Source organism: Dipodomys spectabilis, unplaced genomic scaffold (genome assembly GCF_019054845.1).
Source record: "Dipodomys spectabilis isolate Male_0828 unplaced genomic scaffold, ASM1905484v1 ptg000266l, whole genome shotgun sequence".
Lineage (NCBI taxonomy): Eukaryota > Metazoa > Chordata > Mammalia > Rodentia > Heteromyidae > Dipodomys > Dipodomys spectabilis.
In genome coordinates this window covers 2,121,904-2,136,973 of record NW_024870943.1, presented here as the reverse complement: position 1 = coordinate 2,136,973, position 15,070 = coordinate 2,121,904, and the positions used below count along the sequence as shown (strand labels likewise).

The window sequence follows — 15,070 nt, the reverse complement described above, 5'->3', positions numbered from 1 at the left end:
CGGGCTTGGGCTGCTCACCGGCCTCCAGCCGAGGGGTGGCAGAGGGGTCTCCGTGCAGGTTCTGGGCACTGGGGTTTGTCTCTGCGCTCTCCGGATCACCACCAGTAGCTTGCAGGTCTTCTGCTCTGGTGTTCTGTGAGCGACACGTGGCCAGAATGTGGCTTTCTAAGCTTCTGCTTTCAGGATTTGCCAGTGCTCCACTCCATGTTGAAGATGTCGTAAGATCCCATTGGGTATAGGACCCATATTTTAATTGGGTTATTGGGGCTCTGTGTCAGGAACTGTAAGTGTCCTTCATAAAAGCCATGTAGCAGGTGCATCACATCAGAGAGTTGTATCTGTGCAAGTGAGGGCAGGTGTAAGGTGTAAGACATGATGCTATCCCACACCAGGGATGAAGAAGTTTCAGGAACTTTCCTGCCCCAGGTAACTTTGAACCATGATCCTCAGATCTCAGCATCTTGGGTAGCTAGGATTACAGCCCACCAGCACCTGGCTCTATTCATTCTGTCTTTTCCCCTTTCCCAATCCTACCTCCATCCTGCCCTTGGTATCTTCCCTTGTCACAGACCTTCCTCCATGCCTCCCTCCTCCACCCCGCCCCCTCACCCACACTGGCTTCCGTTTCTAAACTCAGCCAGCACCTGCCACCACCACAGCTGAACCACCTGAAGTTCTTCTGTAGACAGAGATGGGATGAATGCCACGTTGTACACAGGAAGCCTCTGCCTCTTGGACTTTCCTTCCATAGCCTCTTACCTCTGTTCCCCCACCTGTCCTCTTCCTGCCCATCCCCAGGCCCAGCCTGCACCCTGCTGGAAGCGTGTGTGAGTCTGCTCCCCAGGTGGCTCTCAATGGTCACCCGATTTAAGGCCAGCGTCATGGACCACGGATATGGCCCACAGCACCACAGTCACATCAGTGATCACCCCTCAAATACCCATAAGAACCTGGAGCACAGAAGACATTCAACATTGAGGAAATGCAAAACTCAACCAAAACTGCAGTACTGCAGGCCACTTGGTTGGATAATTGTCATGGAACAAAAAACAACTAATAAGTGTTTGCATGGCTATCCAGGCACTGGACCCTGCTCCCTTCATGTAAAACAGTCCAACCCTGTGGAAGTCCCTTCCTGTTTCCTCCAAAAGAGGCAGTTAGCTGGGAGCTCGTTGGCTCTCTCCTATAATTCCAGCTACTCGGGAGGCTGAGATCTGAAGACCATGGTTTGAAGCCAGCCTGGGCAGGAAAGTCCATGAGGCTCTTCTCTCCAATTAACCACCAAAATTTGGATGCAGAGCTGTGGTTCAAGTAGTAGAGCTACAACCTTGTGAATAAAAACTCAGGGACAGTGTCTATATCCTGAGTTCAAGCCCCAGGACCAGAACAAACATACAGAAAGTTTATCTGCATGAACACAAAAGGAGTCAGACTCTTTCCACATAGCTTACACAAAGATGAATAAACCCATGTTTATTGCATGACTTACTGGCACAAAGTTAGATGTATGAGAATGATGAACCCTCAAACTAGGATGGCACCCTAGGACACCCTCACCCCCACCCTGTGACACATACTAGTGCAAATCTCAAGCGTTGATGTGACATTGCTAGCATTTACCTACAGAGCCTTCTCCCCAAGCTGCAGGCTCAGGGAGGACCCCACATTCCACCCAGCAATCTCTCATTTTGCATGGGACCAAGCCTATTGCAGAAACCTGGACTCCAAGTGCCCCCTGGTGTCCACATGGCTGAAGCAGCCAGCCGTCCCCTGCAGTGGGGGAATTCAAGTTATAGCCCACACCCTGCATCCAGGGGGCAGACTGGCTTTGAACTTGTGACTCTGCTGTCTGGGTTCTCATGACTGATACCTGACACAAACTCTGTGTAACTCATCGCTGTGGTTTATTGTTTAGGGAATAATGACAAGGACAGAAAAAAGAATCTGTATACGCTCTGTAGCTACTCAATTGGTGTGTGGGTGTGCAGGTCCCAAGGCCTTTTCCAGTGTGCGGTAAGTTCCTGCCAGTTCTGAGACTCTTCATTAATCAAAGCAGCTGGCCTTGCAGGGTCTGCCTCTGGGTTTCCTGGGAGGTGGGGTGCCCAGGACTAACAGTCCTTCCAGAAAGGGTCAGGAGAGACAGGGACTGGGGTGGAGCCTTTATCCCAGCCTCTGCACACCCTGCCCATTGTCCTCATGATCTCTCTAAGCCATCTTTGTGGACGGTGGGGTAGTGAATGGTACTATGATACCATGTCCTGCCCAATTAGGAAGAAGCAATGAGGACAAAGATAAGAATCGTCTGGGGAACTAAAGCTTACGGGGACAGGAATAGGGGGAGAGTATAAAGACAGGGCCAGAGAAAGGCATACGGTTGTTGATGTACAGGAGAAAGAAATAATAATAAAAGAGCTGGGCATCTGGGTCTCACACCTTCTAATCGCAACTATCTGGAGGCTGAGATGTGAGGATCGCAATTCAAAGCCAACCTATGCAGGAAATTTCATTGGATGCTAATCTCCAATTTGCCAGAAGCGGGTGTGTGGTTCAAGTGGAGGAATATTCGCTTTCCATGGAAAAGCTTAAGGGTGGTGTCCAGGCCCTGAGTCCAAACTGTAGAAGGATCACCAAATGAAGAAGAATAAAACAGGAGAGGAAGAAGAAGAAGAAGGAGAAGAAGAAGCAGGAAAAGGAGGAAGAAAAGAAAAAAGAGGAAGATCTGTCAAGTTTGAATTTTAATAGCAAAAAAAAACTTTTCTCAGCCTAAGTTCTCCAATCAATGTTGGAGGGGTTTTTGTTTTTTGTTTTGTTTTGTTTTTGCCAGTCCTGGGGTTTGAACTCAGGGCCTGGACACTGTCCCTGAGCTTCTTTTGCTTAAGGCTAGAACTCTACCACTTGAGCCACAGTGCCCCTTCTGGCTTTTTTAGTGTTTGTGGTGCTGAGGCGTCGAACTCAGGGCTTCATGCATGCTAGGCAAGCACTCTGCCACTGAGCCACCTTCCCAGCCCTTCCTGTTCCAGTTTTTGTTATACCAAGAAAAAAAAAGGAAGATGGAGCAGTTTTTTAAGTCTGAAAGTCCATTTAAGCACACACACAGAGGAGTTCCCTCTGCACCCCAGAGTCCCTTGCCCAGGGCCCAGGGGAGAGTCCCCATCCTTCCCTCAGACCCAGCCAGGCCCCAAAGCTAGACACAGGCCTGGCGTCTCTCCTCCTTGCCCCAGAGGAGTCTGAGGAGGCCCAGATCCCCACATTCAAAGGCCCAGCAGACGTCCCAGCCCCCAGGAGATGGGCTCCTGGGCGAGGCCCCTGCCAGCCTTGGCCTCCCTGGCAGAAGTGCGCATCACGTGTGTCGCCACAACTCAGCCTCCTGCACTTCCCTCCTGTCCCTGCTCTTATCGACTCAGAGCAGCTCAGGATGCAGCGTCTGAGCACACAGCTGTGCCTCTCCTTGCTGCTGCTGTCCTTGGGCGGTATATGGCCAAGAGCCGTGGGCAGCTGGGCTGGAACAGGGCTGGGATGCGAACTGAGTCCGTCTATCTCCCCACAGGGTCCCAGGTTCAGGAACGGGGCTACAAGGTGCAGGTGCAGAGCCAGGTGAAAGTGCAGGAAGGGCTCTGGGTCCTCGTGCCCTGTTCCTTCTCCTACCCCAGCCAGGAGGCAGGTCCAGATTTCTCTCCAGCTCATGGCTACTGGTTCACACAAGGAACCAACACAGCCACTGGGGAACCCGTGGCTACCACCAACCCAGCTCGACCAATGCAAGGATGGACTCAGGGTCGATTCCAGCTGGGAGACCCCCACAAGAATGACTGTACCCTGTTCATCAGAGATGCCCGGAAAGAGGATGAGAAAAATTACTTCTTCCGGGTAGAGAAGGGAGAGAAGCTGAAATATAATTTCCAAATGGACCAGTTCTGGCTGGAAGTGACAGGTGGGGTGTGTGGGGCCTGGGCTCCCAGGCTGGGGATGGAGGCAGGGTCTCCGGACCACGGCCTGATCATGAGCATCTGGTCTTTCTCTCCCCCAGCCCTAACTCAGCCGCACATCTTCATTCCCGAGACCCTAGAGCCTGGGTTAGCAGTGACCATCATCTGCATGGTTCCCTGTATCTCTCAGCAATGTGTGGCCCCTTCCATCTCCTGGTCAGGGCCTGCCCTCTCCACCACTGAGAGCAGACCCCAGACCTCCTTCCTGTCAGCAATCAGCCTCACACCACGCCCGAGGGAACACGGCACCCAGCTAACCTGCCGAGTGGACTTCACAGCTGGCAACACTGTGGAGAACACTGTCCGGCTGAGTGTGGCCTGTGAGTCCCGGCTTTAGTTCTGGCCAGATAAAGCGTCCTGGTGTGAGTGTGGAGAAACATATCTGGGGGTCCCAGGAAAGGCAGGAACCACAAGGCCCTGTGAGAAGGGGCTCTAGTTGTGGAGACAGCACATCCTTCCTGAAGAGAGCCCACACCTTTCTTGCAGGCGCCCCCAGAGACCTGGTGATCACCATTTTCCGTGACAATGCTCAAGGTGCGAGGTCCAGTGGCAGGGCTGGCTTGGCCCTGGAGAAGTGGAAAGCCCAGGGTAGGTAGAGGGGACCAACTCCTTCTACAGCCCTCACTCTCTGCCTCTCTTTTGGGGTCTGTGGGTATTTCTCTTCCTCTAGCTCACTGCCTAACTCTGTTTCTCTCTGTGCATCTGTCTGTGTTTGTCTACCTCTCTGATGTCTCTGTCTCTCTCTCGCCCTCTCCTGTCTCTCCCTAGAGTCCCAAGGAAACACGATGTGCATGGACATCGGCAAAGGCCAGTTTCTGCGTCTCCTCTGCACTTCAGATGGCCGGCCTCCCCTCATGGTGACCTGGGTCCTGGGGAACCAAGTCCTCTTGAGGTCAAATGCCACGCACCCTGGAACCCTGGGGCTAGACCTGCCTGGGGTGAAGGTCAGGGATGCGGGGCTCTACACCTGCCACGCGGAGAACAGGCTAGACTCCCAGCACCCCGCCCTGGACCTCTCTGTGCAGTGTGAGTGGACCCCAGGGGGACAGGAGAGGGGCAGGGGAGGGGAAGAAGAGGGGAGAAGCCAGGAGAGGGGCAGGGCGCCACAGCTTCCAGGGCCCAGCAATCCCAGGGCCTCGGTTTGTGTATAAGGCGCAGGCAGAGGGAGCCTGGCCATTGTGTAACCATTGCAGAGCCTCCGGAGGTGCTGACAGTGACCGCTTCTCAAGGAAACAGCACAGGTGACAGGGGACACAGGAAGCTGGGCCTCTCGCGTCCTTTACTGGTGGGGACGGCACGCCACATCTCTCTCTTGCTCCCCTAGAGCTGGAAATCTGCAGGAACGGCTCATCCCTCCGTGTCCTGCAGGGACAAAGCCTGCGCCTGGTCTGTGTCACCCACTGCCACCCGCCGGCCATGCTGAGCTGGGCCTGGGGTTCCCAGACACTGAGCCCCCCTTGGCCCAGGGAGCCTGGGGTGCTGGAGCTGCCCGTGGTCAAGGCAGAACATGAAGGAGAATTCACCTGCCGGGCCCAGATCCCACTGGGCACCCTGCACATCTCCCTGAGTCTCTCTGTGCACTGTGAGTGGAGGAAGGGACGCCAGGGCCCAGGGACAAGGGACACCTGCTGACCACTCCCCTCTTGAGGGAACAGACAGCCAGAATCCTGATCAACAGAGTCCTGGTCTGTGGCTGACTGGGGAGGAAGAAGAAGGGAGAAATGGAAGGCCTGGATCAGAATGAGGCTCAGCAAGACTTTCCCTACCCCTCTACCCCCGGCTCCCCCAATGCCCACCAGCTAACCTCACCTGCTTGTCCCGTGCAGGTGAGAGCTGCTTCTCCACAGCGCTTTTCATGGCTGCCGGCCTGAGCATCAGTGCCAAGGCTGTCCTTTCCCTCTGCCTCATTGTTGTGGTCATGTGAGTTGGGAGGGGTTAGGGGGTAGGAGTCAGAGGTCATAGGGTCTGAAGCCTGGGAAATGGCAAGGGCAGCAGTGCATCCAGGTGGTGATATTTCCACAGCATGAAGAAGTTAAGGAAATCGACCTCTGACAGAGACATCCAGCAAGCAAGTTTCCCCGTGCAGCACTGTTCTTGATCACAGCATGGTCAACCCTAAGGCTGGGCCCCGGTGAGTGTGCGGCCCACCAGGCTGCTGATTCACTCTGGAGTCTAAATCAAGCCCCATCTCCTAGTTTTCTTGGGAGACATCAGGATGTTTGTTTGTCTGGCACAGGTTTTTGCTATGTCGTCTAGGATGGCTTCAAACTGGCCATCCTCCTGCCCCTCAGCCTTCTGAATGCAGGGATTATAACTGGGTGCTTCTCTGCTCAACTCTTCTCTAGAAACTTTGTGTGGGGTTATCTCTGACTCCCAAGGGACTAGTGCCATGCTTCCAGAGCATGTGCCTCTCGATTTTTTTTGCAAATACTTTATTGTGATTAATTGAATACATAATTTCACAGTATTGTGGGATAGTGATGCTTAGTTAAAGTCACAAACACACTCTAACTTTCATGGGACAAATTGACTATCGTTGTCTATAAAGTTTATGAATTCTATGAGCCTTGACAATAGAGTTATTTCTTCCACATCAGATGATGTGTACATTCCTTTCCTTTTGTATAGTGTCAGCTGTTCCCTCTTTCCCATTCATTCCCTCCCTCCCATCGCAGCCATTGAGTTGCTTAGTTCCTTTTGATCAATGTCCAGTGAAGCTGATGGGTCCCACTGTTGTATGCTTTTTCCCTGATTCTCTCTAGTTCTGTATCTTCCTCCTAGGTTCCCTCCCGTGTGCAAATATATACCATATATGTGATCAGCAGCATGGGGTTATTTAGTAGTGATTAGACCAGAAGAATGGAGTTCCTTTGTTTCTCAATTCTTGTTAATTTTGTTCTATTATCTTATGTTTTGGATTTAACCTCCACTTATCAGGGAGACCATGTGCCATTTGTCTCTTTGCTCTTGGCTTACCTCACTCATTATGATTTCTTCTAGTTCTAACCATTTCCTTGTAAATGTTAGCTTTTTAAAAAGAGGTAACCGAGTAAGAACAGCAGCATGCACATGGTATTCAGGTAATGAGTAGGTTTATTCATCGTTCCGGCTGGCACCAGGCCATCTTGGTCCTCCACCCTGTGGGGAAAGGCCTGGGAAAGAGAGCTGGGAGAGCTGGGAAAGAGAGAAAATAGATAGAAAAGAGCTAGAAAAGAGAGCATCTGGGAAAGAGGTGGGAAAGAGAGAGTTAGGAAAGAGAAGAGAAAGAGCTAGAAAAGAGAAGGGAGCTGGGAAAGAGAAGAGAAGGAAAAAGCTGAGAGCTAGAAAGAGCAGAGAGAGAGAGCATTTGGGCCTGCGCTAGACCTTATCTTGGGTATGGGCAGAGAAAGGTGTGGCCACATCAAATTCAGATGTGACCTCAGTGGATGCAGATGTTACCTCTTCCAGGTTGCCTAGGTAACCCAGGTACTGGGTGGAGACTTTGCTGCGAGGAGGGTGGAGTCTGCTAGCCATCCAGGAGAAGACCTTACAGTAAATGCCATTATTTTGTCCTTTCTAATGTGTGCCTCTTCATTAAGGAGTAGGAGTCTAGGAGGCTGCAATGACTGCTTTGATTTTCTACTGTTCTCAGTTATGAGGTCAGGGAAAGAGGCTGGAAGGGGTGAGACGGGAAGCAGGTTGTGCCGCTGACTGCCAAGGTGGACATATATCTCAGTATGAAAATCACAAAACCAAGCTAGACACAAGGGTTCACAACTATCATCCTGGCTCCTTGGCAGGATGAGATTGGGACAATGATGCTTCAGCCTTCCCTGAGCATAAAGACCAGACTTTACTGGAACATCAATGAAAGCAAAAAGGACTGGGTGTGGCCAAACTGGAAGAGCACCTGCCTAGAAATGCAAGGCCCATGGTGGCCATGCCCGCCATCAAGACTCTCTTATCCCAGCCAGCTCTGTTGGTCACACCCCTGGACTTCCTGTACCCCTTGTTCCTGGTGGTGGGGATGGAAGGCAGACTCAGTGAGGGACTGGTTTTCCAGCTATGGCCTCAGTCCTAAGTTGTACCAGGCAGCTGCTCAGGGCCCAACTCTGTTAGGTAAATGAATAAATGAACAAATGAATGAAGGGTGGATGTTGTTTCCTTGGATGCAGAACCTAAAGACAAGACAAGCAGCCCTCCCAGGACTGCTTCTCCAGGCACTGGCTCCCCAGAACCAAGGAAGAACCAGAAGGCCACCCTCAGCTGCCCCAAGCCAACATCACCCACACAAGGCCCAGACCCCGAAAGCTGCCCAGAAGAACTCCATTATACTGCTCTCAACTTCTCCCGGCATCTGGAGACCCCCGGCCCAGGAACCCACAGGAGAATTACTCAGAAATCCATTTCCACAGAGGGTCCCCTAGGCTATAGATCTGGACCAGAAGCCAGGAAGAGGCAGTAAAGAGGCTCAGAGCACCCACTGCAAAGTCTCTTTAGTAATGTTTACAAATACTTTAGGATGAACTGGGTGCCTGTTGTTCATGCTTTTAATCCTAGCTTATCAGGACACTGAGATCGGAGGATCAGGTATCCAAGCCAACCTGGCAGGAAAGTTCCTGAGACTCTTATGTCCCATTAACCACCAAGAGGGTGGAAGTAAACTGTGGCTCAAGTGTTAGAGCACCAGCCTTGAAGGAAAAACCTCTGAGATAGCACCAGGCCCTGAGATCAAGCCTCAATACTACAATGACAACCACAACATAACCCTCCAGCAAGCAGCCTTCAACCCCTTCCAGAACTGAGCCAGGATCTTAGTACTGAAACTCAGGAGTGCTGTGTATTTTGTCCTGTGCCCTTTGTTGTTTCTCTCTGTGGAGACGTGGTTCATGGTAGAGCGCTTGTCCAGCATGCACACGTGCTGCCTTCAATTCTACAACACACACAAAAACTAAAAGTGAAACATAAAAACAAAAACAAGAAAGGTCACAGAGGAGCATAAGAGAGACCCACAGCCTGGTGCTGGTGGCTCACACCTGTAATCCTAGCTACCCAGCAGATAAAATCTGAGGATCACATTTCCAAGCTGGCTCAGGCAGACAAGGCAATGAGACTCTGATCTCCAATTAACCACTCAGAAAAAGCTACAAGTGGAGCTGTAGCCCAAGTGGTAGTGTGCTAGCCTTGAGAACAAAGAGGCAGGCTAGGCCCTGAGTACCAGATGGGGGGAGGGGCTGAGGGTAGCGCATAGGGAAGATGGAAGAGGGAGGACCCCAGGAATATGGGAGGAATATGGAGGAAGTGGAGGGACAGCAAGCCACCCTGGGCATCCACTTCAAACACACAATACTTCACAATGTCTTCTGCAGGGGGATCTCCTAAATCACAAGCAGTGCAGAGAACAAAAATGAAGGAGGCCATATGGAGCACATCTGTAATTCTGCCTACTGGGAAGGCGGGGATGGGAGAATCACAGTTCCAGCCTAGCCCAGGGTAAAGCATGAGACCCTCTTTGGAAAACAGACTAAAAGCAGAAGGATTAGAGTGTGCTGAAAGCTCGAGGCAGAGAGAGAGAAAGTGTGGGGGGAGAAAGAGAAGGAGAAGAAGGGAGATGGAGGAGGGGGAGGAAGAGGAGGTGAAGAGAGAGAAGGAAAGAGAAAGAGAAAGAGAAGGAAGAACGAGCTGGTCACCTAGACCTGTAATCCTAAATCCTCAGGTGGCTGAGATCTGAGGTTGAAAGGCAGCCTGGTCAGGAAAGTCCATGAGAATCTTATCTCCAATTAATCACAGAAGAAGCAGAAAGTAGAGCTGTGGCTCCAGTGGCCGAGTGCTGGCCTCCAGCAAAAGGGGCTCAGAGATAGCACCCAGGCCAAGTCCTAGCACCAGCATCAGACCAAGTAAAAAGTAAAGAGGGGGGAAAAAGAAAGGATAGAAAGAAGGAAGGAAGGAAGGAAGGAACGAAAGAAGGAAGGAAGGAAAGATTGTATAGACAAAAGCACTTTATGAACTGTAGACTCTTTCCCACACATTAGCTATGAATGTCTGACATTGGCAAAGATGGATCTTTGGCTCAGAAAATCAGACCTAACCAAGATCCAAAACTCCCATGAGCTTCATGATGACTGACAGGAGGTTTTCTCAGTTTGTCACAGCTGTTCCCTGAATCACCCCCTGCGGCTGCCTCAGGCCATTGCGGGCTTCACCTTAGATTGGACAACTCCAGAGAGAGAGGTGGAAGCAGAGGAGAGTGTCAGCCCTGTCCTCTTGACTGCTTGGCCTGGCTCCTGTCACCTGTCACCCACAGGCCCTTATGGTGACACCTGCTGGACATTGATGTCATGGCCAGGGTCGCGCCTGGCTTGCTTCCCTTCCTAGCTCTGTGTGCCACAGCCTCTGGATATGGAACATTAACACAGGAATGAGCAAACCTGGTGCTGGTGGCTCACGCCTGTCATCCCAGCTACCCAGGAGGCTGAAGGACACAGTTCAAAAACAACCCCAGGCAGAAAAAGCCCATGAGGCTCTTTTCTGCAATCATCCAGCAAAAAGCTGGAAATGGATCTGTGGTTCAAGTGATACAGCACCAGTCTTGAGCAAAAGGGAGAGTGTGAGGTCTGAGTTAAATCCCAGTACAAGTGCACGTGCACACAGACCCACACACACACACACACACACACACACACACACACACACACAGGCACACACACACACACAAACGAATTAGCTGTACAGACTACAGTTGACCACCAGAATCCACTACCCATAGAAAAACAGAATTACAAGCCAAGCACCAAAGGCTCATGCCTGTAATCCCAGCTATTTTTGGAGGCTGAGATTTGAGCATTGCAGTTCAAAGCCAGCCAATGCAGGAAAGTTCATTAGATTCTAATCTCCAATTAGCCAGAAATGGGACTGGTGGTCAATCCTCAGATTTGAGAGAAAAAGTATCAAGGGTGGTATCCAGGCCCTGAGTCCAAACTGTAGGATCAGAACAAAATACAGAAAAATAAGCTGGGCTCCGGTGGCTCACGATTGTCATCCTAGCTACTCAAGAGGCTGAGATCTGAGGATAGTGGTTCAAGCCATTGCCAGTAGAAAAGACTCTTATCTCCAATTAACCAACAGAAAACCAGAGGTGGAGCTGTAGTTCTAGTGGTAGAGGGCTTACCTTCAGCTAAAGACCTCAGGAACAGCACCGAGGCCAAGTTCAAACCACACACAGTGATCAAAAAGAAAAAGAAAAGACAAAGAGGAAGGAGGAGGAAGAGAAGAAGGAGAAGGAAGAGGAAGAAGAAAAGAAAAAAGAGGAACATATCTAGTTAAGGCTGAATTTTAGATAACAATTTTTTTTCTCAGCCTAAGTTCTCCAGTGTTGGAGCTTTTCTTCCTTTTTTCTTTTATTTCATTTTATATTTATTTTTTTGTCAGTTGTGGGGCCTGAACTCTGGGCCTTGGAGCTGTCCCTCAGCTCTTTAGCTCAAGGCTAGCATTCCACCTCTTGAGCCACTGTACCACATCTGGCTTTTTCTGCTTATGTGGTGCTGAGGAATTGAACCCAGGTCCTCATGCATGCAAGGCAAGCACTCTACCTCTGAGCCACCTTCCCAGCCATGAAGCTATTCTTATACCAAGAAAAAACACAGATTACTCGTATACATTTAGTCTAAACGTCCATCTAAGCAGGGACACCGCTTCCCACCAGAAGTGTTTCCTCTGTACCCCAGACCCCACACAAGAAAGGCTCTGAAGCCGGGCGCTGGTGGCTCACGCCTGTAATCCTAGCTACTCAGGAGGCTGAGATCTGAGGATCACGGTTCAAAGCCAGCCCGGGCAGGAGAGACCGTGAGACTCCTATCTCCAATAAACCACCAGAAAACCGGAAGTGGCGCTGTAGCTCAAGTGGTAGAGCGCTCGCCTTGAGCTGAAGAGCTGAGGGACAGCACCCAGGCCCAGAGTTCAAGCCCCATGACGGACAAAAAAAAAGAAAAAAAAAAAAAAAAAAAAGAAAGGCTCTGACATTGGCTTGCATTTTGGCTTCCCCAGTGACCCAGGGCCCAGGGGAGAGTCCCTTCCTCCCCTCCCCCATCCCCAGCCAGGCTCCAAAGCCAAACACACACCTGCTGCCTCCCCTCCTTGCCCCAGAGTTGTCTGGGGAAGCCCAGCTCCCCAAGTACAAAGACCCAGAAGATGCCCCAGCCCCCAGGAGCTTGGCCGGTGGGAGAGGTCCTGCCCACCTCAGCCTCCCCAGCAGTAGTGCACATCACACGTGTGGCCACAACTCAGTCTCCTGCACTTCCCTCCTGCCCCTGTTCTTGTTGCCTCAGAGCAGCTCAGGATGCAGCGTCTGAACACACAGCTGTGCCTCTCCTTGCTGCTGCTGTCCTTGGGCGGCATGTGGCCAAGAGCTGTGGGCAGCTGGGTTGGAACAGGGCTGGGATGTGGACTGAGCCCATCTATCTCCCCACAGGGTCCCAGGCTCAGAAACAGGACTACAAGGTGCAGATGCAGAGCCGGGTAAAGGTGCAGGAAGGGCTGTGCATCCTCGTGCTCTGCTCCTTCTCCTACCCCAGCCAGGAGGCAGGTCCAGATTCCTCCCCAGCTCATGGCCACTGGTTCACAGAAGGAACTGACACAGCCACCAGGGAATCCGTGGTTTCTACCAACCCAGCTCAACCCATGCAAGCCTGGACTCAGGGTCGATTCCAGCTGCTGGTAGACCCCCACAGGAACAACTGCACCCTACTCATCAGAGATGCCCAGAGAGAGGACCAGAGGCAATACTTCTTCCAGCTGCAGAAGGGAGAAAAGCTGAAATATAACTTCCTGGTGGACAAGTTCTGGCTGGAAGTGACAGGTAGGGTGTGCGGGGGCCAGGCTCCCAGGCTGGGGATGGAGGCAGGGTCTCCCAAGCATGGTCTACTCTCTTCCCTCCTCCCCCACCCCAAGACATGACTCAGCCAAACATCTTCATTCCCGAGGCCTTGCAGCCCGAGAGGGTGGTGACTGTCTTCTGTGTGGTTCATGGAGTCTCTGAGCACTGTCTGGTCCCTGCCATCTCCTGGTCCTGGTCTGTCTTTTCCCCCACCAGAAGCAGACCCCAGCTCTCCTTCTTGCCAGCAATCAGCCTAACACCACACCTGAGTGACCACGGCACCCAGCTCATCTGCCAAGCAGACTTCAGAGCTGGTGTCACTGTGCAGAAAACCATCCCGCTGAGGGTGGCCTGTGAGTCCCAGCTTCAGGTCTGGCCAGATGAGGCATCCTAGTGTGTGTGGGGGGGAGGTGGAAGAAGCCTGTCTAGGGGTCCAGCTGAGGTGGAATGATGAGGCCCTATCTTCCCAGAACGGGGAGGGGGCTCTGGTTCTGGGGATAGTACTTCCTTCCTGAAGAGAGCGCACACCCTTCTTTGCAGGTGCCCCCAGAGACCTGATGATCCCCATTTTCCATGACAACACCCAAGGTGTGAGGCCAAAGGGTGGGGCTGGCCAGGACCAGTGGAAGTGGAAAGATCAGGGTGGGTGGAGGGGACCAACTCCTTCTACAACCCTCACTCTCTGTCTGCCCATCGTCTGTGTGTCTCTCTTCTCCCTGCTTGTCTCTGTTTTTCTCTGGGATTCTGTCTGTGTGTCTCTGCTGTCTCTGTCTCTGTCTCCCACTCAACTGTCTCTCCCTAGAGTCCCCAAGGAAACATGACATGGGTGGTGTCCACAAAGGACAGCTCCTGCGGCTGCTGTGGATTGCAGCTGGCTGGTCTCCCCCCATTGCTGACCTGGGTCCTGGGGAACCGAGTGCTCTCAAGGGGAAATGTCACACACCCTGGAACTCTGGGGCTGGACCTGCCTGGGATGAAGGACAGAGATGCGGGGTGCTACACCTGCCACGCAGAAAACAGGCTTGGCTCCCAGCACCATGGCCTGGACCTCTCTGCGCAGTGTGAGTGCACTCAAGGGGGGTAGGGGAAGGGCAGAACACTGTGTGGGGTGGGGATGGGGAAGGGGTACGGGACAGGACAGGAGAGGGGGCAGGGGAGGGGCAGGACCTCACAGCTTCCAGGGCCCAGCAAGCCCAGGGCCACGGTATGTGTGTGAGGCGCAGGCAGAGGGAGCCCTGGACATTGTGTCTCCATTGCAGACCCTCTGGAGGTGCTGACAGTGACTGCTTCTCAAGGAAATAGCAAAGGTGACAGGGGACAAGGACACAGGAAGCTAGGCCTTGCGTGTCCTTTATTGGTGGGGATGGCGCCCCACATCTCTCTCTCTCTCCCTCCCCTAGAGCTGGAAATCTGCAGGAACGGCTCATCCCTCCATGTCCTGCATGGACAAAGCCTGCGCCTGGTCTGTGTCACCCACAGCCACCCACCAGCCACGCTGAGCTGGGCCCGGGGTTCCCAGACGCCCTGGCCTACAGAGCCTGGGGTACTGGAGCTGCCCGTGGTCAAGGCAGAACATGAAGGAGAATTCACCTGCCGGACGCAGAACCTACTGGGTGCCTTGCACATCTCCCTGAGCCTCTCTGTGCACTGTGAGTGGAGGGGGGGGACACCAGAGTCCAGGGACAATGGATATCTGCTGACTATGGGCCTCTGAAGGGCACAGACAGCCAGAATCCCTGATCACCAGAGTCCTGGTCTATGGCTGACTGGGGAGGAAGAACGAAGAGGAAATGGAAGGACTGGGTCCTGGAGGTGGGGATGGAAGGCAGACTCAATGAGAAACTGGGTTTTCCTCCCAGCTGTGGCCTCAGTCCTAAGTTGTACCAAGGCCCCAGCTCAGTGCCTAACTCTGTTAGGTGAATGAATAAATGAATGAATGAAGGAAGGGTGGTTATTGTTTCCTTGGATGCAGAATCTGAAGGCCAAGCCAAGCAGCCCTCCCAGGACTGCTTCTCCAGGCACTGGCTCCCCAGAACCAAGGAAGAACCATAAGGCCATCCTCAGCTGCCCCAAGCCCACATCACCCCCACAAGGCCCAGACCCCGAGATTTGTGCGGAAGAACTCCATTATGCTGCTCTCAACTTCCCCCGGCCTCTGGAGACCCCGAGGCCTAGGGACCCTGAGGAGAATTACATAGAAATCCATTTCCACAGAAGGTCCCCTAAGCTGTAG

General features: G+C 52.5%; 3 protein-coding genes across 3 annotated transcripts in view; all 3 read left to right on the top strand.

Moving 5' to 3' along the window:
- Positions 1 to 8,292, top strand: part of LOC122125563 (sialic acid-binding Ig-like lectin 10) — a 26,409-nt gene extending 18,117 nt beyond the window's left edge. The window contains exon 12 of the mRNA XM_042700085.1: positions 8,186 to 8,292. The gene's annotated coding sequence lies outside the window, so the exon portion shown is untranslated. The remainder of the gene's footprint in view (positions 1 to 8,185) is intronic.
- LOC122125562 (sialic acid-binding Ig-like lectin 16) lies at positions 3,384 to 14,997 on the top strand. The gene is made up of 10 exons (XM_042700084.1): positions 3,384 to 3,470; positions 3,548 to 3,931; positions 4,199 to 4,306; positions 4,473 to 4,574; positions 4,755 to 5,042; positions 5,180 to 5,227; positions 5,311 to 5,568; positions 5,813 to 5,906; positions 6,009 to 6,117; positions 14,810 to 14,997. The coding sequence occupies exons 1-9, from the start codon at positions 3,416 to 3,418 to the stop codon at positions 6,082 to 6,084; spliced, it is 1,413 nt and encodes a 470-aa protein (XP_042556018.1). The 5' UTR covers positions 3,384 to 3,415; the 3' UTR covers positions 6,085 to 6,117; positions 14,810 to 14,997.
- On the top strand, positions 12,196 to 15,070 carry LOC122125561. Its single transcript, XM_042700083.1, has 4 exons — positions 12,196 to 12,819; positions 13,640 to 13,898; positions 14,238 to 14,380; positions 14,871 to 15,070. Exons 1-4 carry the CDS (start codon positions 12,402 to 12,404, stop codon positions 15,068 to 15,070), a joined length of 1,020 nt encoding a protein of 339 aa, XP_042556017.1. The 5' UTR covers positions 12,196 to 12,401.